We start from the raw sequence: 22,228 nt of genomic DNA, 5'->3' as shown, positions 1-22,228 counted from the left end.
ATGTTCATTTCATTCTGCTACGATGTCTAACTGAAAGAACTTGAAGTATGCATAAATGTAATTCTCACCCATTTGTGTTAGCTTACCAGATTTGTGCTTCTTGTGTTTTGCTTTCTTTTTGATGATCAATAACTTATTCTGGATCTCAGGTTTGTAAGACTTGAATGCAAGAGAATGAAGACCTTCACGCTTTCTCTGTAAGTTTTCATTCAAAGCGTCTTTTAATTTCTTTTTTTTCTTTTTCTTCTTTTTTGCCCTCATTTTAGTTAGCTTGAGTTTCTTGTGGCTCTGCAGTGACTGCTCTAACAGAATATCCCTTACAACTTTGGGGCAGCTAATTTCTGCGTGATCATTGTGACTTCCATTTACATGTATTTGGCAAGATTTCAGAGCATTTTCTTTTAATGGACTGGGTTCAGGCTTTACTCTAGAAGCTTCACCAAATCTTTCGTGATTTTCTATAAACCTTATTTCACCTGGACTAAGAGGCTCTCCAAAGCCAGTAACTTCACCTGGACTTCCTGGTTTCTCTAAATTTTCTTTACAGCAATCAGTTTTCTTAATTTCGCAGGGTCTGCGAATTCTAATTTCACAGTTGGATTTCACTTCCATTTCAACAGAGATGTCATGATTATCCAAGTTCATTTTAGCATGGCAGCAAGTTGGATCCAAATTAATTTCTTTCTCTTTTTTGAAGGCAGAGGGCAGGCCTTCTCTACCACACCTATGTTCTCCATTACTTGTACTAAAATAGTCACACTTCAATTTCTCCAGTTTAATCCGAGGTACTCTTTGTATTTTAATGGGTGGAATTGGAAATTCTGGGGCCTGAAAAGGTCTCTGCTTGTAAATCCGTACATCTGCACCACAGAACTGTGGAAAATGTACATAAGCATTCTCCAAATAATCGTAACCAAGTATAACTTCCCTGCATTCATGAATAGGCTGTCCAAGTACAGCATCTTGAACTTCTTTTTGTGTTTCATACACAAAATCACAAAGACCCTTAAGTAACCACACTTTTTGGTGGAAAGGTAGTTCGTGAAAGGGTTTTTCTTCCAATGGATTAACTTCTCCAAGAACTTTAAAAAACTGAGGACACAACCCAAGTTTCTCAGCACAGTTATTGGGATTTTCAGTCTGCCCTACAGCAGTGTACCACTGGTGTACTTTCTGTCTCAGTGCTGCCTCCCAGGTCCTATAAGGCAAAGTAGGTCTTCGATGTAAGGTAGGTCTGCGATGAGGAGGACTTAATAGAGAAGTCATTATTTTAGATAAAAAAGCATTACACTGAGGCATCAGAAGACAGCGTTCCAATTCGTAGAAGACTATTTCTGGCAAGTTTAGAATTTGCTGGGCTAAGCAAAGGAAATGCCCAATAGCTGGAATTTCCCACATGGTCTCCATACAAGTTGGAGCTGCTTGAGCTAGAAGTCTTCTTTCCCATTCTTCTATTTCCTTTTGACTAGCTTCTTCTGCCTCTTTTCTCTCCTGCTCCCGAAGCCTAAAGGAAATTTAACAAAATATACTATTATTGTTTAAAGTAGAAGATGCCATAAAATAACAAATTTTGTCATATTTATCTTCAGTCAACAAGATAAATTCATGGCTGGTCCAGTTTACAGTATCAGTACAAAGTGTTCCATTGCCTGTACCATTTTTTTTTTTCAGATGAAGAAATACACATTTAACTTGATCACGAGATTTCTTGATAGAGGATTATCACTGACGATATTGTCACTCAAAGTAAAACTCTTATAATGGGCATCAACTTTAAAATAAATGAAAAAATAATTTAAAGCATGTTTTCTAAACAAAAGAAGTTTAGTGCTTTCTAGAAGTAATGTGACATCATAAAGGAGCTGTAAAGATGTTTATATCATTTGAGCCCATAATTCCATTTCTAAAAAGTTATATTAAGAAAATAATTCAGTACAAGCAAAAAGTTATGTGACAGTGTTAATCAGTTTTATCATATAATATATTACAAATATATTATATCATATCATATAAAGAAGTTGCATTACACAACTAGAAAATAAACTGGCTATATTATGTAGCCTTAAAATTAGAATTATGAATATGACATATAAACACAAAAGTATCAGAACACAACATAGTACTTAACCAACAATAGCAATAATAAAAATATGCATACATTGGACAAGGACATTATAGCATTTCAAAAATAAATGACTCCTAGATTGATTATGAGTGCTTTTTTCCCCTTAAAAAAATTCTTTACTGACATTGCTACAAAATCTTAAAAATTTTAAATTATTTGTAAAGATAGATATAAATCTTTTTGATATTGTATTAGGCAATGTGTTCTTAGACATAACACCAAAAGCACAAGCAATAAAAGAAAAAATAAACGGGACATCATCAAAACTAAATGCTTTTTTATGGTGAAAAGACAACCCACAGGAGAAAATTTTTTGTAAATCGTATATCTAATAAGAGATTTGTATTTAGAAAATATAAGGAACACTTACAACTCAATAGTAAAAAGATAAATAACTGGATTAAAAAAGGGCAAAGGATCTCAATAGACATTTCTCCAAAGGTATACAAAAGAACAATAAGCACATGAAAAGATGCTCAACATTGTTATCCATTAGAGAAATATACATCAAAACCACAATAAGATACCAATTCATACCCACCAAGATGACTATAAGAAGAGAGATAAGTATTGGTAAAAAGGTAGATAAATTGGAAACTTTATACACTGTAAAGGTTTCAGCTGCTTTGGAAAACCGTGTAGCAGTTCCTCAGGTGTTTAAGATTACCATGTGATCCAGCAATTCTACTCCGAGGTTTATACCCAAAAGAAAGAAATGAAAAGTTATGTCCAGCCCTGGCCAATTTGGCTCGGTGGATAGAGCATCGTTCTGCGGACTGAAAGGCCCCAGGCTCGATTCCAGTCAAGGGCATGTACCTTGGTTGCCGGTACATCCCGGTAGGGGGTGTGCAGGAGGCAGCTGATCGATGTTTCTCTCTCATCGATGTTTCTAGCTCTCTATCCCTCTCCAGCTCTCTATCCTTCTCCCTTCCTCTCTGTAAAAAATCAATAAAAATATTTTTTAAAAAAAAGAAAAGTTAGCCAAAACTGGTTTGGCTCAGTGGATAGAGCGTCAGCCTGCGGACTGAAAGGTCCCAGGTTCGATTCCGGTCAAGGGCATGTACCTTGGTTGCGGGCACATCCCCAGTGGGGGGTGTGCAGGAGGCAGCTGATCGATGTTTCTCACTCATCAATGTTTCTAACTCTCTATCTCCCTCCCTTCCTCTCTGTAAAAAATCAATAAAATATATTAAAAAAAAAAAAAAAAAGAAAAGTTATGTCCACACAAAAACCTGTATGTAAATGTTCAAAGTAGCATCCTATCTAATAAAAGAGTAATATGCAAATTAACCATCACTCCACTACACACACAAGCACACCAGCCAATCAGGAGCGAGTATGCAAATTAACCCAACCAAGATGGCTGTGGCCACGGAGTGAGCAGGAGGCTTGGGTTTCCCCGGCAATGGAGGAAGCCAAGCTTTCTGCACACCCTGGCAGGCCCAGGCCTCTACTCAAGGCTACAAAGTTTCAATTATAGAATATAAATAAATCCCAACAAAAATGGCGGCAGCCACGGAGCTGGAGAGAGGCAACTCCGGCAATGGAGGAAGCCAAGCTTTCTGCACACCCTGGCAGGCCCAGGCCTCCACTCAAGTCTACAAAGTTTCAATTATAGAAGATAAATAAATCCCAACAAAAATGGCTGCAGCCGCGAAGCAAGCAGGAGGCTTGGCTCCGCTCAAGGCTACAAAGTTTCAGTTATAGAAGATAAATAAATCCCAGATACCAGGGACTCTGCTTGGGTCACTGGGGAGCATGGCCGGCCTGCAAACCACCACAGGCCCCTCGCCCAGGCCACCCCATGCCCCAAGGGAACCCCCACCCTGATCCAGGACACCCTTCAGGGCAAACCAGCTGGCCCCCACCTGTGCACCAGGCCTCTATCCTATCTAATAAAAGAGTAATATGCAAATTGACCATCACTCCAACACACAAGATGGTTGCCCCCATTTGGACACAAGATGGCTGCCACAAGATAGCCAGCAGGGGAGGGCAGTTGGGAGGGACCAGGCCTGCAAGGGAGAGCAGTTGGGGGTGATCAAGCCTTCAGGAGAGGGCAGTTAGGGGTGACCAGGCCGGCAGAGGAGGGAAGTTGGGGGCGACCGGGCCTGCAGGGAAGGGCAGTTGGGGGAGACCCTGGCCTGCAGGGGAGAACAGTTTGGGGGGACCAGGCCTGCAGGGGAGGGCAGTTAGGGGTGACCAGGCCTACACGGGAGGGCAGTCAGGGGCAATTAGGCTGGCTTGGGAGTGGTTAGGGGGTGATCAGGCTGGCAGGCAGAGGCGGTTAGGGGCAATCAGGAAGGCAGGAAGGCGAGCAGTTGGGAGCGAGCAGTCCTGTATTGTGAGAGGGATGTCCAACTGCCCGTTTAGGCCTACCAGGATTGGGCCTAAACGGGCAGTCGGACATCCCTCGAGGGGTCCCAGATTGGAGAGGGTGCAGGCTGGACACACCCACCGTGCATGAATTTCATGTACTGGGCCTCTAGTTATTCATAATAGCCAGAGTGTCTGTCAACACCAAATGTCTATCAACTCCTGAATGGATAAATAAAATGTGGTATATCCACACAATGGAATATTATTTGGCAATAAAGCAAATGAAGTGCTGATACATGCTACTGAACATGGATTAACCTTGAAAACATGATACTAAGTGAAAGAAGACATCCACAAAGACCACATATTGTGTAACTCGATTTATATGAAATGTCCAGAAGTCTATAGAGACAGAAAGTAGATTAGTAGTTTCCTAGGATTAGGGAAGTCAGGGATAATGGAGAGTGACAGTTAACAATCTTTCTTTTTAGAGTGATGAAATGTTTTAAAATTGATTTAAGTGATGATTGCACAACTTTGTGAATATACTAAGAATAACTGATTTTTACACTTTAAATAGGTAAATGTATGGTGTATAAATTTTATTTCAAGAAATCTGTATAAGATAATATGAAGTTTTTTTGGTGGAAAATAGGATACAACAACAAATGAAGGAAAATATAATAATTTATCTTATTCTTGATTTTTGAAAAGCAAGAATGCTTCCTCTAAAAATGATGTATAAAAACACTGATATGTGACTAATTCTTGGGCTTTATATGAAAACCCAGGTATAATGTCTGACACTGGCTATTTTCTATACTATTATATTGTAATTTGTTAAAACAAATACACAGTAAGACACTATTTTAGCAATATCAGGATGTTCTCTTTCACTGAACATGCCTACATTTACCTTTTTTGGCTGAGAGGTCACATTACAACTACCTTGCTACAACAGATACAACAAATTATTTGATCAAATGGTCCTAGTTCATTAAAAATATTAAACTGTCACTTGTAATTTGACATCTATACTAATAAAAGGGTAATATGCTGCCGAAACCGGTTTGGCTCAGTGGATAGAGCATCGGCCTGCGGACTGAAAGGTCCCGGGTTCGATTCCGGTCAAGGGCATGTACCTTGGTTGCGGGCACATCCTCAGTGGGAGGTGTGCAGGAGGCAGCTGATCGATGTTTCTCTCTCATCGATGTTTCTGGCTCTCTATCCCTCTTCCTTCCTCTCTGTGAAATATCAATAAAATATTTAAAAAAAAAAGGGTAATATGCTAATTAGACCGGGTTGACCGGCCATCTTCTGGACATCTGACCTCCTTCCGTACAAAGCCATGGTGATGGGGGCTGAGGCAGAGGCAGTTAGGGACAATCAGACCGGCAGGGGAGGGCTGTTGGGGGTGAGATCAGGCCTGCAGGGGAGGGTAGTTAGGGATGATCAGGAAGGCAGGCAGAGGGGTTAGGGGCAATTAGGCAGGCAGGCAGAGGCAGTTAGGGGCGATCAGGCAGACAGGCAGGTGAGCGGTTAGGAGCCAGCGGTCCCAGATTGTGAGAGGGATGTCCGACTGCCAGTTTAGGACATTTCCCAAGGGGTCCCCAATTGGAGAGGGTGCAGGCTGGGCTGAGGGACAACCCCCCTTCCCGTGAACAAATTTCAAGCACCAGGCTACTAGTTTACATATATGATTACATCTGAACACCCGAACAATGCTACATTTAATAAAATTTAGTTTTCTTCAAATGTACTTATAATTTTGAAGAGTTTTAACTTCTTACTGTGAATGGGGGTTAGTTAAGGTGGGCTGGCAGAATCAAGTTTCCCTGATACAAAGCTGGGACTCCAAAAGCCCACATAATCAGTAGGAAAATGTAATAGAAATATCAGTCTCTTCCCCTGTCCCCAGTTAGGGAACTGCAAGGAAAACTGTCTTCACAATAGAAGTGGTAAATGGAAGGAAACAAAATCTCTCTTAAGAATTTATGCCTGCCCAGCATGGCTCAGTGGTTGAGTGTCGACTTATGAACCAGAAGGTCACAGTTTGATTCCGGTCAGGGGGTTGCGGGCTCAATCCCTAGTATGGGATGTGCAGGAGGCAGCCAATGAATGATTCTCTTGCATCACTGATGTCTCTCTCTCTCTCTTTCTCTCCCTCTCTCTCCTTTCCTCTCTAAAACCAATAAAAACATATTTTTTAAAAAGAATTTATAACCATAAGTTTACTCTCATGTGGATTTTTTGCCCACATTCACATTTTCAGGGTGCTCAGAAAAACTTCACACTGAAAAATGAGTTTAATGTGGTCTCATTCCAAAACTGTTGTCAGCTATTTGACCAGAAAAAAATATTAAATCTCTTAAGGAAATGCACCCTAGTTCTAGATCTTCAGAAACTCCCACTGATACAGTCGCAAGAAACAAGTTCATAATCAAAGATACATAATATCAAAGGAAACAAGGTATTATGAGGACAGGAAAAAACATGTATATATGGCCCACCAAAAACTTTAGATATAGTAATAACAGGACATGGAAAATAAAATGTTTAGTACAAAGAAATTTAAAACATGGGTAAAGTAGAAGAGATTATTAAAAACAACAAAGCAGTTTGAAAAAGAACTTAAGAGAACATGTAGATATAAAAAATATAAAAATTAGTTCTGGCCCAGTGGCACAGTTTGGTCCTGTGCACCAAAAGGTTGTGGGTTCAATTCCCAGTTGGGTGCATCTTGGAGGCAACTGATAGATGTCTCTCTCTCTCTCTCTCTCTCTCTCTCTCTCTCTCTCTCTCTCTGTCTCTCTCAAAAAAGAAAAGAAAAAAATCAATAAAAATATATCCTTGGGTGAGAATTTTTAAAATATACAAAAATTAAAAGAAAAAAGATTTACAGTTATTTCCTCAACAGCAATAATTAAAGCCAGCACAGACAATGGAATATCTTCAATGAACTTAAAAAATAACTACTGCCCGGCCAGTGTGGCTCAGTGATTGAGCATTGATTGATCTACAAACCAGGAGGTCACGGTTAGATTCCCAGCACATACCTGGGTTTCAGGCTCAAACCCAAGTAGGGGATGTGCAGGAGGCAGCTAATCAATTAATCTCTCTCACCATTGATATTTCTCTCTCTCTCTCACTCTCCAAAATCAATAGAAGTATTTTAAAAAAAAATAAAAAGTTTAAAAAAATAACTATCAATGTAAATTTTCACTGAGAACAAAAACATTTTCCAAAAATGAAGACCAAACAAAAAGATACTTTTCAGACAAAAACTCAACATCTGTGATAAAAGGAACCCCAGCTAAAGGAAATTCTAAGGGACATACATAAGATAGAAGGACAGTAATCGTTTCCTGAAGATCAGAGATAAGAAAAGAGCAAAAAACTGGTAACAGGTTAGTAACAGGCTAATCTATACAGATACGGCATAAATAATGATAAAAATGTTTTGTGGAGTTTTCAAAAAAGACAAGAAAAAATTAAAATACATTATAATAATAGCAAATAAGCTGGGCAAAAAATTTATTAGAGTTAAGTGTTCCAAGATCCTTGTATTAAACAGGAAGAAGGTAAAAATACTAATTTTAGGCTTTGATAAGTTAATAAATGTGAAAATTTCTAGGGTAGCTACTAAAATAACAGATTTTATAGCATTAAAAATAGTAGAGATGGAAATATTGAAGAAAAGAATAATAATCAAAAGTGGTAGGATGCATCCAAAGTAGTATGTTGAGGGAAATTTATAGATTAAAATGTATATTTAGTTAAAAGGAAAAGTTGAAAATCAAATATATGTGATTTTTAAAAGGGAAAAAATAACTAGAAAAAGAACAGCAAATCAAATCCCCAAAGCTGGAAAGATGAAAATAAAAAGCAGAAATCAATGAGCTAGAAAACAAACATATGATAAAAAAATAAAATAAATCCAAAAGTTGGTTCTTTAAGAACATTAATAAAAACAATAGCCCTATAGCAATATTGCTCAAAACACACACACACAAGCCTGCACACAACAAAAATGAAAATATGCATGTCCTATAGATCCTATAGGTATAAATGATATAGGATGATATTATAAGCACTTTTTGCCAAGAGACAATTTAAATGAAATACACAACTTTTATAGAAAACAAAATTAACAAAACTGACAAAAAAGAATGAAAATAAAATTAATTCTGTATTTATTAAAGAAACAATATAACTTTGAAACTTTCCCCTATAGAAAAACTGGTGTCTTAAAGTTTAACTTCACTATAAGAATTCACCTCAAAATTCTCAGTTAATTAAATTATTAGGAACAAAATATAAAAGATATGTTAAAGAAGTAAAAGAGGGAATTAAAATAATAAATAACAAGAAATTATCAAAAAACTTCAAGAACTTACTTTTGGATTTGAATTTGGCATTGGAAGATTTGAAAAAGAAAAAAAGGAGTTTTTAGATGTTAAAAACAAACAAACACAAAAATAAAATTCTCAGTGTATAGGTTACATAGCTGATTATGCACAGGAAAAGAAGGTAGGGCCAAAGAAATTTCAAAGAATTCAGTTTCAAGAAGCAAAGATATAGAATATAAAAAAGATATATAAAGACAGAAGGACAAATTAAAACCCAATGAGCAAGCAATTGGAGCTCCAGAAAATAAGAATACATAAGAAGGGTTGACAAAGGACTTGTATGCAAGCATATTAGCATAACCAATGGACACAGACACTGGGGTGGTGGAGGCTTGCCCAGGGTGGGAATGGCTGGGGCGTGGGGCGGGGGTCAATTGGGGGAAAAGGAGACATGTGTAAAACCTCAGACAAAAAAAAAAAAAAAAAAAAGGTTAAAAGGGGGTGATGATACCAACATTTAAAGAGATAATAGATGAGAATTTTCCAAATTGGTGAAGGACACAAATCCTCAATTCAGGAAGCCCAAGAAAATAAACTGAGAAAGCTATATTTAGGCACATTACAATCCTATATAATAAAAGGCTAATAGGCAAATCGACTGAATGGTGGGACGACCGATCGCTATGACATGCACTGACCACCAGGGGGCAGACGCTCAAAGCAGGAACTGCCGCCTGGTGGTCAGTGCGCTCCCAGAGGGGGAGCGCCACTTGGCCAGAAGCCAGGCTCATGGCTGGCGAGCACAGCCGCGGTGACAGGAGCCTCTCCCGCTTCTGTGGCAGTGCTAAGGATGTCCAACTGCTGGCTTAGGCCCACTTCCCAAACAAAAAACAGAACTGATTCTAACTAAAGTAACAACTTCTAAAGTGTATTCTGTTACCCAAGATGAAATAACCAGGAATCAGATTTACTTTCCCATCTGAACAAACAACAACAACAACAAAAACCCTGAAAAAATAGATAAAACAGTAGTTTTCAAAAACCTAAAAATCAAGCAAAGGATAGTGATTCTCTGAGAGAAACAGATAGGTGAACCTAACTGCTGCAGCTGATTGAGAGAACTTCCAGGCCATGACATAGGGAGGGAAAACCCAGGAGAGCCCACCAGACTTCTTGAGTTGAGAAGAAGCCAACAGTCCATATCTACACCAAGGCAGCTAGAGTCTGCAGAACACAGTACCAAACAATAAGAGAGCTGCATAAAGTGAGAACACCAAAGATGTACAGATGGTCCCTCTTGAATATTCAGCATATTGATTAGTGCATGCATGTAAAGAAACAATCCAAGGCTAAAGCGGCGGGGGGGGGGGGGGGGGGGGAGACACCCAAAATATTATAAAACATAGTATTTATTCCCACCAGCCATACTGGAAAAATCTCATAATGCATAGGACACTGGGTAAAATAGGAAAGTTGTGCCTTGATAGCAAAGAATAATTTAGTCCTAGACTGAACAGAGCATTCTCTGGACCTAAGTAACAAATTATAAAAGATCCAAAATGATCCAACTGTTTATAAGTAACAACTACATTTCAGAAAGAAATCTCAAGAAAGTTTATAGGAATATAAAAATACCTGGCACCAATCAATATAACACAACATTTGGCATCCAAACCAAAACTACCAAGCATACAATGAAGCAGAAACTCATGACCTATAATGAGGAGAAAAAACAATCAATGAAAACTGACCCAGAAAAGAAACAAATGCTAGATTAGCAAATAAAGTAGTCATTGAACGTAATCCATATGGTCAAAAAGTTAAGTAGAGACTTGTAAGATATAAAATAGACCCAAATCAAACTTTTAGATATGAAAATTAAAATGAAAATATACTGAATGGGACTACTGGCAAATTAGGTGTGGTAGAAAAAAACGTTAGTGAACTTGAAGACAGTAATAGAAACTATCCAAATTTCTATAATATATACTTCAGGGAAAAAAAAAATCACAGGAAGAAGTTCTAAGATGCAAAAAGGATTGGAGAACAAATCAATTATTAATCATGTGGGTAAAAAACATTATAAAAAGACAGCAATAACTGCCTAGTTTGGGGGTAAAAATGAGACAGAGCCAAATTATTAATCAACAATATGTAAGATAGATGAGGAAGAAGAGATCATAATTAAGAACAGAAATTGAGCATGTAAGTTCCAAATTTAAAGAGAACTCAATCTTCATTTTCTACAGATGAATATCAATAGATAATGCCAAATTGAAAAATGAAGAAACAGCAATATAAGCATGCACTGTATTTAGAAATGTGGAAATAATTACTAGAAGAAATGGCTAAAAGTTAAAAGTGGATATTTCGAAGTCATAGACTTAAGGTGGGTTGAAGTGAGGCTACCGCCTTTCATTAGAGGCCTTTGAGGATACAAAAATGATAAAAGTATGCACACCACTTTTTTAAGAGTTTACAAAATATACATAGGAGCTTTAATCCAAAATAATCCATTAATTTAGGAACTAATGTAATGTATGCAAATTAATGGCATGAAAAGGGAAAGCAATACATGTATTTACATTTTCTAAAGTGAATAATATATAATACTGTATTTTAGAAAAACCAACCATTCAGATTAAATGTTCTGTCAAGCTTCTTTCATAGGTGTCAACAAAAGAATCTTGTCTGGTTCATTAAAGCAAAAAAGGAATTTATTTAAAGATTAGTAGAGAGCTTACTTAAACTGTTAAGGATCAGAGAGCCAAATTTACAGAAGATAGGAAGATGTAAATTCCAACCACACTTTGGAAGCTTCTCCAGGAAATACTAGACTGCCACCACTACTTGGCACCTCTGATACTAGAAAACTAGAACAATCAAAAGTTCCCACCACCACCTGTGCCAAAAAATAAACTCCGCTGCCCAAGACTGCCACCTCATGTTGTAATATCAAGTGTGAAGTATATGACTGGACACATTCCTCTATCTTAGTTTTGAGTATAAGAATATAAATTTTCTGGCTTCTTTGGGAAGTCAGGACTTGTAACATAGGATATTACCAAAATGTAGGGAAGATGTTAAAAAAAGCTGGGTGGTCCACAAATGATGAGTGTTTACTTCATTAAGTCCCTGTTATTTAATGTTACAGAGAATTTGAAAATAAATCAATAAGTCATAGTTTTATTTCACAAAAAAATTTGTTTTAAATCGTGATTTCCAAATCAATAAAATACCAATTAAGTTTATACAAATATATGAAAACAAGAGTATTAAAAACACACACACTATTTCACCTGGTAAACCAAATAATTTTGCAAAAAAGAATGGTAAGCAGATCCAATATTTTTAATACAGCTAACGTAAACTTTACTGATCAAAACTGCTACCTAGTAATGTCATATTCCACATTAAAAGAAATTTACTTCATGGGAGCTAACTTTCGATTATAACCAAATTTTTTTAAATTAAAGTATTATATACTTCCCTGCTTATTAAGCAAGGCATATAAAATGTAATTTAATTTTCTGTAATGGCTCAAGGTCACCACTATAAACAGAATGCAGTGTTGTCATAAGTAGCTTAAAGACTATTTCAGCAACTATAAATTAACTAGCCCTTTCAGTTCATTTTCCCAGAACTCTGACTTGTAGTGTCGCTGTCTCCTAATTCAACAGTGCCTCTCTATACCTATCAGCCTCAAGAATGCCTGCCGTCCTATATGCATTTACCTGAACATGGCAAGACTAACAAGCCATATTCAGTATTTATTCCTCTTTGTTCAACAAACACCATCTGCCATCTCCTTTCATTGGTTTCTATTGCTGTCCAAATAAAGACAGCAATAAAGGAATGCCAGAATTTTTGCAATCTGATATTTTAAAAAAATTACTGCCCTGGTTGGTGTGGCTCAGCAGTGGAGCGTCAGCCTAAGCATTGAAGAGTTGCAGATTCGATTCCAGACAAGGGCATGTAGCTGGTTTCCAGGTTCATTCCCCAGCCCCATTTGGGGCTGGGTGTGTGTGGGAGGCAACCAATGGATGTGTCTCTCTCACACAGATGTTTCTCTCTCTCTTTCTTCCCCTCCCTCTCTTCCACTCTCTCTAGAAATCAATGGGGGAACGGGGGAAGTGTCCTTGGGTGAGGATTAACAAAACAAACAAACAAAAGCAACCACATTATTTTATGGCATATGTTGTACAAAAAAGGGAAAATATAAAAATTAAAATACAGAGTGGGGATTCCCTTCCTTTAACTGGGACAGATTACAAATCAGAGACCTAATAGTTGGACTTAAAATATATTTTTTTAAAATTTATTTTTATGTTTGTGTCTGCCCAGGTGATCAGCTAAAAATAATCAAATGCCTATCACACAACTAAAGTATTACCACATTAAAATATGTATTAGAATTGTTCAGCTTGCTGCCAACTTGAATATAAAAGTTGTTTTAACCTAATTAGGATGGAAATTTTATCTTCGCACATCTTATATCAAAGGTTTTAATTTTCTTTTTTAAAGCCTATGCCCAAGGCTAAGGCACAACTACAGTAATCAAATAATCTTTGCAACCTTTTCCAATATGACCTTTCCTTATAATGATTTCAAAGTCCTTTTCTAGACCTAATTTTACACTATCAATAATCTCTGCTAGTCTGACTAACTCTTGGAAGGGTATTAGATTGACAGAATTGATATGATAGAATTCCAGGTATCATGATAGATGGTAAGGAAATTGTACGAAGGGAGGCTTTGTTTAGCAGTCCAATGTATTATACCACATGTTGCTGCCTAAATGTCACATGTTCCTTCTGAGGACAACAAAGAAATCTTAGGATAGGTTCAAAAGACATTTCAAAAATTCTGCCTGTCACACTATCTAAGGGGCACATTACAAATTTTAATACTTCTTATATATTTTCAATTATAAAAGAAAAGCATCCTTATTTTAGGAAATTTAGAAAACACAGGTTAAAAGAAAAGTCCCACCATTCTTGATACATTTCACATGGGTTTTTATGTGAGCTCTGAATTTGGATGCACAGAAAGTTAGCCATCTCTTGGCACTGAAGAGAGGGAAAGACGGCCACTAAAGCTAGGATATCAAAAATGAGAGAAAGAAATGGATGAGGTTAGAGAGATAAGCTGAGGCCCCAAAGTGAAAGGTCTTATATTCAGCCACTAAACTTTTTGTGTGTGCAGCTGACCCATGAACAACAAGGTTTGCATGGGTTCACTTACAAGCAAATTTTTTTTCAATACATATAATGAAAAGTTTTCTGGAGATTTTCTTACCACTATGAAGTGATCATATAAATTATATTAAGGAACCATAAAAATCATATTGCTGCTTCTTCATTATCAATATATGAGTCATAATACCTATAAATAAATATGAATTTCTTTTTCACACTCTTCATTTTTGATGTCTAGTGTTAGGCATACATATAACATCTACAGTGTTTTGTATCATGTAAGACAATAATGATGTAGGTACTGAAAGACAATTCACCTTATGAACAGACTATGTAAACTTATATCGATAAGTACAGTAATAGTATTGTAAATGTATTTTCCCTTCCTTATGATTTTCTTTTCTCTAGCTCACTGTATCACAAGATACAGTATATATTACATATAACATAAAATATGTGTTATGTTATTAGTAAGGCTTCTGGACAACAGTAGATTATTCGTTGTTAAGCTTTGGGGGAGTCAAAAGTTGTACTTGGATTTTTGACTGTGTGTGGGGTCAGCGCCCCTAACCCCCATGTTGCTCAAGGGTCAACTGTACTTGCTTTGTTCTGGGGAGATAGTAGGCAATGGGATAGATAAGGAGCATGATCAATCTTGCATTTGGAAAAGTTCATTCTATCTTTTATGTGAAAAATAGACTGGAAAGAGGCAAGCAGAATCATTTAAGTCAATTAAGAGAAAATAATAGTAGTCTAAAGGAGAGATGAAGATTCTGGATGGAGGCAGAGAAGATAGAGGGAAGTGGGCAGATTCAAGAGAGACTTAGAAAATAAAATTGTCAAGATTTGGGGATGACTTCAATTTCTATATGAAGGAAAAGGAAGTGTCATGGGTGAATCCCAAATTCCTAACTTGCATATTCCAAAAGAAAATCAATGGTGTCATTCTCCAAGATAGTGAGCATTACAGACTAAATTTTAGAAGAAAAAAAATCATGTTTTCATAGTTACTTTTAGATGTAAGCAATCTGAAGATATTTATACCAAGTATCTTGTTTGCATTCAGATTTATGCTCTCCCCATCACTGTATAGTTTATCTGTATCATCCATCAACAGGTAACCTCATCAGAGGAGTATTTATTTCAATGGCTCCCTCTGTGAGGTTGCCTTGAGCTGACCTTCAAAAGAAGGTCTCATCTCAATACAGTCTCTTCTTTGTAACTCTCTCCTGAGTACCAGTTACACTAATCAAGATAATCAATACACGCACACATAAACTCAAAGGCACATTACAATTAAACTGCTGAAAACTAGTAATAAAGATAAAATCTTATATATTTTTTAAAACTATGTATGGTAAAAAACATGCCATGCTTAAAGTGCTGATAGGAAAAAAATACAACCAAAAATATACCCTCCCCCCCCAAAGAAAACCTGTCAACACAAAATAAAAGCTCAGAATTCATCACTAAGAGACTTATATTATAAGAAATGTTAAAGGAAATTCTTTAGGCAGTAGAAAAATGACACCAGAGAGTTTCATGGGAAGGGAAATGAATGAATAAATATAAAATACTTTTTTCTTAAATTTCTTCAAAAGATTAACTATTTAAAGCAGGGGTCCTCAAACTTTTTAAACAGGGGGCCAGTTCACTGTCCCTCAGACCGTTGGAGGGCTAGACTAGAGTTTTAAAAAAAAACTATGAACAAATTCCTATGTGCACTGCGGGCCTGGGACGAGTTGGCTGCTAAGCAGGACAGGCAGCGGCACCCGGCGGGCCGGATAAATGTCCTCGGCGGGCCACATGTGGTCCGTGGGCCGTAGTTTGAGGACGCCTGATTTAAAGCATACACACTAATAGTGTATTGGGGTTTATAACACATGTAGAAGTAAAATGTATGACAACAATAGCACAAAGGATGGGAAGAAGGGATACTCATAAGAAAAAAGCCAATCCATCAAAAAAAATAAGAATCATAATATGTATGTATCCAATACCAGAGTTTCAAATTACATGAAGTAAAATCTTTCAAAGTCAAAGAAGAAATAGACAAAAGTATTTTGATTTTCACTATACTAAACTCATTTGTATTTCTATATATTGGCAACAAAAATTATAAATTGAAATTTAAAAGTAATTTACAATTACATAAAAAACATGAAATATGTAGGGGTAAAGTTAACCAAATATGTGGAAAATATGAAAAAAAAAGTGGAAAATATGTACAACACTGAAAACTACAAAATACTTCTAAGAGAAATTAAAATTAAACAATTATCTAGAAACTGATCGATAACATCCAATCTCAATATTCCCTTAGGCTTTTGTTTTTATGTAAGAATTAACAATATGATTCTAAAATGACACAGAAAAGCAAAGAACCTAGTAGAGCCTAACAATTTTGAAAAAACAAACAAATCAGAAAATAAAACACCAAGTTGGAAGACTCATTTACCAAATTTCAAGGCTTACTATATAAAACTATAGTAATCAAGTCATTAGTACTGACTAATAGATAAATGGAACAGAATAGAAAGTCTAGAAAGATTCACAAGTATATGTTCAACTGATTTTCAACAAAGATGCAAAATACAGTGATGAAAGAATAGTTTTTTTCAACAAATGATACTGGAACAACTGTTTATCTGGAAGAAAAATAAACTTTTATCCTTACCTCAAATTACCCACAAAAACTAATTTCAAATGGATCACAGGCCTAACCATAAAAAATAAAACTTCAGAAATTTCTGGGGAGAAAAAGGAGAAAATCTTCATAATCTTGGGTAAGCTAAGATTTCTTAGGTCACCAAAAGCACCAAATATTTTTAAAAATTGAACTCAAAGTTAATATTTTCTCTTCCTCAAAAAAACACTGAAAATGAAAAGGCAGGCCACAGACTGGGAGAAAATATTTGCAATGCATATATATATGACAAAGTATATAAAAGAATAGTTAAAATTCAATAATAAAATTCATGGGAATCAGGATAATGGTTTCTTTTGGCAACAGAGAAAAAATATTGGGGAGCTTGATTATACCTATGCTTAATTTCTTTAAAAACTGCTGGGAAGTGAGTATATGGGCTTTTATTGTAATTTTATTTTATTCTTTACTCCATGCATAAAATACATATAATTAAAAGAAAGAGTAAACACTATACCCAAAAAGAGAGCTTAATTTATATTATTCTATTAAATTATCATAGTTACTAAGACACTTAAAGAAGGATTTCCCCCCAGGTCTTACTCACCAATGACACACACAAGTATATATAAAACTGAAGAAAAGAAAAAGATTCAGTCATATTTCTAGTTTCCTACTAATCATTCCTACTTGAATGTTTAAATGTTGCCATCATAACTTCAAACTTATTAAAACAAGTGAAGATTGCTGATCTTTCCCCACACCATGGATTCAAGCTTTTCTTTGTTCTTTGCTGGTTCCACCACTTTACAAGTTACAAGTATAGCATATTGCTTAAGAGCATATGCTCTAGAGCCAAACTGTCTATGGTTATATGTTGCCCATAGCTCAAGCATTGCCTGACTTTAAATTACTTAATCTCTTTGTGCCTCAGAATAAATGTTGAATATGTAAGGTTCTTAGGGCTAAACGTGCCAAATAGTCATTCTCAATATGTGTTAATCACTCTTTTTTAAATCTTCCTATTGCTAATGTCTTTATTGCAATTATGTCTTGATTCATCTTTGTTTCTTCCTTAGTCCCCCTATATCAAGAAAGGTACTAAGCCCTGGTGATTGTTCCTAGAACAATCTGACCTCTCCCTATTTCTGGACATCAACAGTGGCTAAAATACTATAGCCTCCTCCCTACTACAAGTCTTGCTTTTCTTTAATTTCTTGCCATTCCAATCTACTCACACTATTGGGTTCCAAATTAATCACTAATATAAAAGTACTAGAGGCCTGGTGCACGACATTCATGCACTGGGGGGCAGGGTAGGGGGGCCCCCTCAGCCCAGCCTATGCCCTCTTGCAGTCCAGAAGCCCTTGGGGGATGTTCGACTAACGGCTTAGGCCCACTCCCTGCCCAAGCCAGCAGTCAGACATCTTTAGCACTGCCAGGGAGGTGGGAGAGGCTCCCACCACTGCCACTGCGCTCACCAGCTGTGAGCCCGGCTTCTGGCTGAGTGGCGCTCCCCCTGTGGGAGCACACTGACCACCAGGGGGTAGCTCCTGTGTTTAGCGTCTGCCCCCTGGTGGTCAGTGCGTGTCATAGCGACTGTTTGTTCCGCTGTTTGGTCAATTTACATATTACCCTTTTATTATATAGGATGGTGGTAGAAAGCCTCCAGGTTAAGTGTTAATCCTACAAATATCAAAACGAGCTACATTTATTACTATGAGAGGAGCAACAATATATTATAAATTGGCCCACCTGGCATGGCTCAGTGGTTGAGCATTGACCTGTGAACCAGGAGGTCACGGTTCGATTCCTGGTCAGGGCACATGCCCAGGTTGTGGGCTCAATTGCCCGTAGGAGGTGTGCAGGAGGCAGCTGATCAATGATTCTCTCTCATCATTCATGTTTCTATCTCTCTCTCTCTCACCCATCCTCTCTGAAATCAATAAAAATCTTTTTTAAAAATATTATCAATTACCTTTGAGTAGAATTAGCAGTTCCCTATTATATCAGAAATCACTCCTAACATAGTTTGAGACTTGATTTAGTATAAAAATCATCAGTCTTTTTGAATACTCACCTCTTTAGGCCCTAGTCTCTTTTGTTATAAGTAAAACGTTTATAAATGCCATCAGTCTATGCTCCCAGATCCTAGAAGATAACACTGATTGAGCACAACATTCTTTCCTGATGAGCCCAGAATAATCATAGTTATCAAGGAAATTAATACCAATGGAGGAACTGGCATAGGTGAAACCTATGTGTCATTTTGAACTACATAATCTCTGGAGTTTCTCCTAATTTTAAAGGTCTGTGAGTCTATTCTAAGCTACAGAAATCTATATAAAAGTCCCCTAATTTAAAATTAATAATTAATTTGCCGTGGACATGACCACAAAACATTTCCCAATAGGTTTTTTTTTCTGCTATGTTGATAGCATAGCATTCAGCCTACTGGGAACACTTTACTAACCTTAATTTACAAAAAAATAAGAAAATAAAAATAAATAAATAAAATTAATAATTAATTTGAAATAAAATCTAGAAAGCATTCTGAAATCTTTTATAAAAATTATATTTGGCCCGCTGGAGGTCAATGTTCGATTTCTGGTCAGGGCATATGCCTGGGTTGTAGGCTACATCCCCAGTGTGGGGCATGCAGGAAGCATCCAATCAATGATTCTCTCTCATCATTGATATTTCTATCTCTCTCTCTCCCCCTTCTTCTCTGAAATCATAAGAATATCTTTTAAAAAATTATTTTTGTATTGCTTCAAAATAACTTGGTTTAAAACTTAAAATTGTCTTTCAAAACAAATTTCATTGTGATATTTCACTATAAATTCATACTTTGGTGGCAATGCATTTTGGAACACTATTAAAATGAGCCCAGAAATTTGATATGGGCACACAGAAGTTACACAACTACTCTTCGAAAGTAGTTCCTGGAAATTTGAACAACATGAACTTAATTTTTTTTAACATTTACCTTTTTTCTTCTTTTGCTCTCAGCTGTTCTTCCTGTCTCAAAACTTGAACCATTATAGATTCAAAAACTCCACTTGTCAAGCCCGCCAAACTTCGCGGTGTTGACCGACGCCTTGTTGAAGTACATGCAGTTCCCTTCTCATCCTCCAATCCATAATAGCCTCTAGATGTAACTGCTATCGTTGTCTTTTCTCTCAAGTGCCTTGGAGAAGAATAAGTCAATTCACAAGGTCAAAACTCCTGAGTAAGCATAAGCCCCCTTAAACAGCATCTTAAGAATTCCTTTTGCTAACTACATAAAAAGTATTTAGTAAAATTAACTATGCTCCAGATCATTTTATCCTCCCTATATAATTTTAAATTTTCCTTACTCAGCTCATAAAACCACTGAGTGATAGCTCCTTCCCTATGTTAAAAAAATACACATAACTGAAGTATTAAAGTCAGTTATTAAAGCACTACATCTTTAAAGAAAAAAGTTTACTGTGAGCAAACTTAAAATGTACCTTATCTTTATATCTCTTCACATATTTCATTCTACCAATCATTGGTGTGGGAAAATGTACAATAGAAAAAGACTCTGGGAGAGAAAATTTATGATATATAAACACTTTGAAGAAGTTATAAACAAATGAATCATTAGAATACATAGTTTTAAGTTGTATTACAATGTAATTATAAATTTGGAAATCTTCTGACTAAACTATAAGAATATAACAATTCCTCTTCAATCTCACCACAAATGTTTCCCTGCTCTATAATATTTTATTAATACACTAAGATACTGACCTAATTTTAAAGATATTGCTGTGAAAAAGTTTCTCAGCAATTTGCTTAATTGTCCATAAATTCTCTTAATGAATTTGAAATAACTTATTAAAACCATTCACACTGGAAAAAGAAACATTACATTAAACAAAGTTTTTAAGTCTAGACTAAAAAGATTTCTGAATTTGTATCAATATGTGTTAACTGTAAAAAGCATCACAGGGAAAAAAATCTGCTCTTCTACCTTTGTAAAGAATGCCAGAGCCTCTGAAGGTTTTGTATATGCTGTTGTTTCTACAATGGCAAAATCAAGTCACTACTCAAAGTAAGCATTCAATATACTAGAGAAGAATTTATATACATTCAAAGTTGATCCTATAGTCATATTTCCCTGCTTTCCTATAGGCTTCAATATAAAATATGCTAAAAGTTCACCAAAACATAAGCCTTTATGGCATGTAATACAATTAAACTCCTGTCCATCTTGGACTATATTTACAGTTTTGTTTCTCTAAGTTAGAAAAACTTAACAACAATCTTAGTCTTAGGCCATTTAGGTCCCACAAATGGTATAGCTGCAAGATTCTACTGAACTATGGTATTATTATGTGTTTTCTCTGTTTTAAGAAGGTAATATTTTAACTAATTCAGCTTTAGGAAGGGAATGAACTTTTAAACTAGCTTTCCAGTAATTCTGAAGAATTGAGGCTAAATTATCCATACTTTTCAGGCTATGATTCTTTTATGTACAATAGCATTACATCTGCATGCTGAATTGATATACGTGGGTTCATTTTAGTATAGAGTTTTTACTGGGGAACTAACTATGTCTGTAATTTTAATCACTTCCTCATCAATACTAATAGAAGAGAACATTAATAAACAATATTACACTGAAACATAATAACTTCTCAGAGGTCACAGTGTATGTAGAGCATTGGAGATAAGGAGAGTTGAGGAAAACAGTAAGTCACATGGGTAAATTGTTGCATAAAAAAGTCAGAAATTCAATTGTATCCTTTAACTTCAGTCTTATAAGTAAAGATGAAATTAATAATTACTTTAACAGTATTTTCTCAGAACAAAGACCAAAAAGAAATTAATATCCTTTATTATTTATCAGAAATAAAAACTTATAAGCTTTGATACTTATTCATAATTAAAAAACAAAACTATGTTTCTCTCATAGCAACAAATAAAAATACTGACACTACTCAGTGTTGGAGCAGGTTCTAAGGAAAGAAAAATTCTCATACAACATTAGTGGATGTGTAAAATTGACACAGTCAATTTGATAATAATCATTAAGATTTAACATGCACATACCCTTTTACCTGTCATGCTTCTAATAATGTACCATATATACACACACACACACATATATATGCAACTATAAGCAACACACACACACACAGAATATTGTTTATTTAAAGAAACTTGAAAACATAAACATCTTTTGATACAAGATAAATTAACTAAAATAATATACCCACAATATGAAATAGCACCCATCCATTATAGAAACTGTGTAAGTCTATTTATGCTCACTGTAAAAGATGTCCACATTACTCTGCTGAATATAAAAAAGCAGTTTCTAAACAAAATATATTTTTTAACCCAAAAGAAATTATATACAAGTGTATATGTAAACATACATATGGCACCGAGTAGTGTACATGTACGAGTTCAAATTCTCACCTAGACTATTGCAATCTCTTCATGACAGGTCTCCTGGCTTCTGCTCTAATCTCCTTACAGTCTATTCTGCATGCAGCAACCCAGGTAATCCTTTTAAAAGGAAATCAGATCATGTCATTCCCTGCCCTGTCTCCTC

General features: G+C 36.0%; 1 protein-coding gene across 4 annotated transcripts in view; it reads right to left on the bottom strand.

Annotated features, from left to right (window-relative positions):
* Nucleotides 1-22,228, bottom strand: part of BRD10 (bromodomain containing 10) — a 107,963-nt gene that overhangs the window by 59,120 nt on the left and 26,615 nt on the right. For 3 of the 4 annotated variants that reach the window (XM_080670552.1, XM_080670549.1, XM_080670550.1), the window contains exons 2-3: nt 19,628-19,828; nt 87-1,504 (exon numbers count right to left, since the gene is read on the bottom strand). In XM_080670552.1, coding sequence (XP_080526678.1) covers nt 87-1,504; nt 19,628-19,828 — 1,619 coding nt within the window. The remainder of the gene's footprint in view (nt 1-86; nt 1,505-19,627; nt 19,829-22,228) is intronic. The other variant, XM_080670551.1, reaches the window with a different exon arrangement.

This window comes from Plecotus auritus (assembly GCF_963455305.1).
Source record: "Plecotus auritus genome assembly, chromosome: 5".
In the NCBI taxonomy this organism is placed as follows: domain Eukaryota; kingdom Metazoa; phylum Chordata; class Mammalia; order Chiroptera; family Vespertilionidae; genus Plecotus; species Plecotus auritus.
This window is presented reverse-complemented; position numbering and strand designations above follow the sequence as displayed.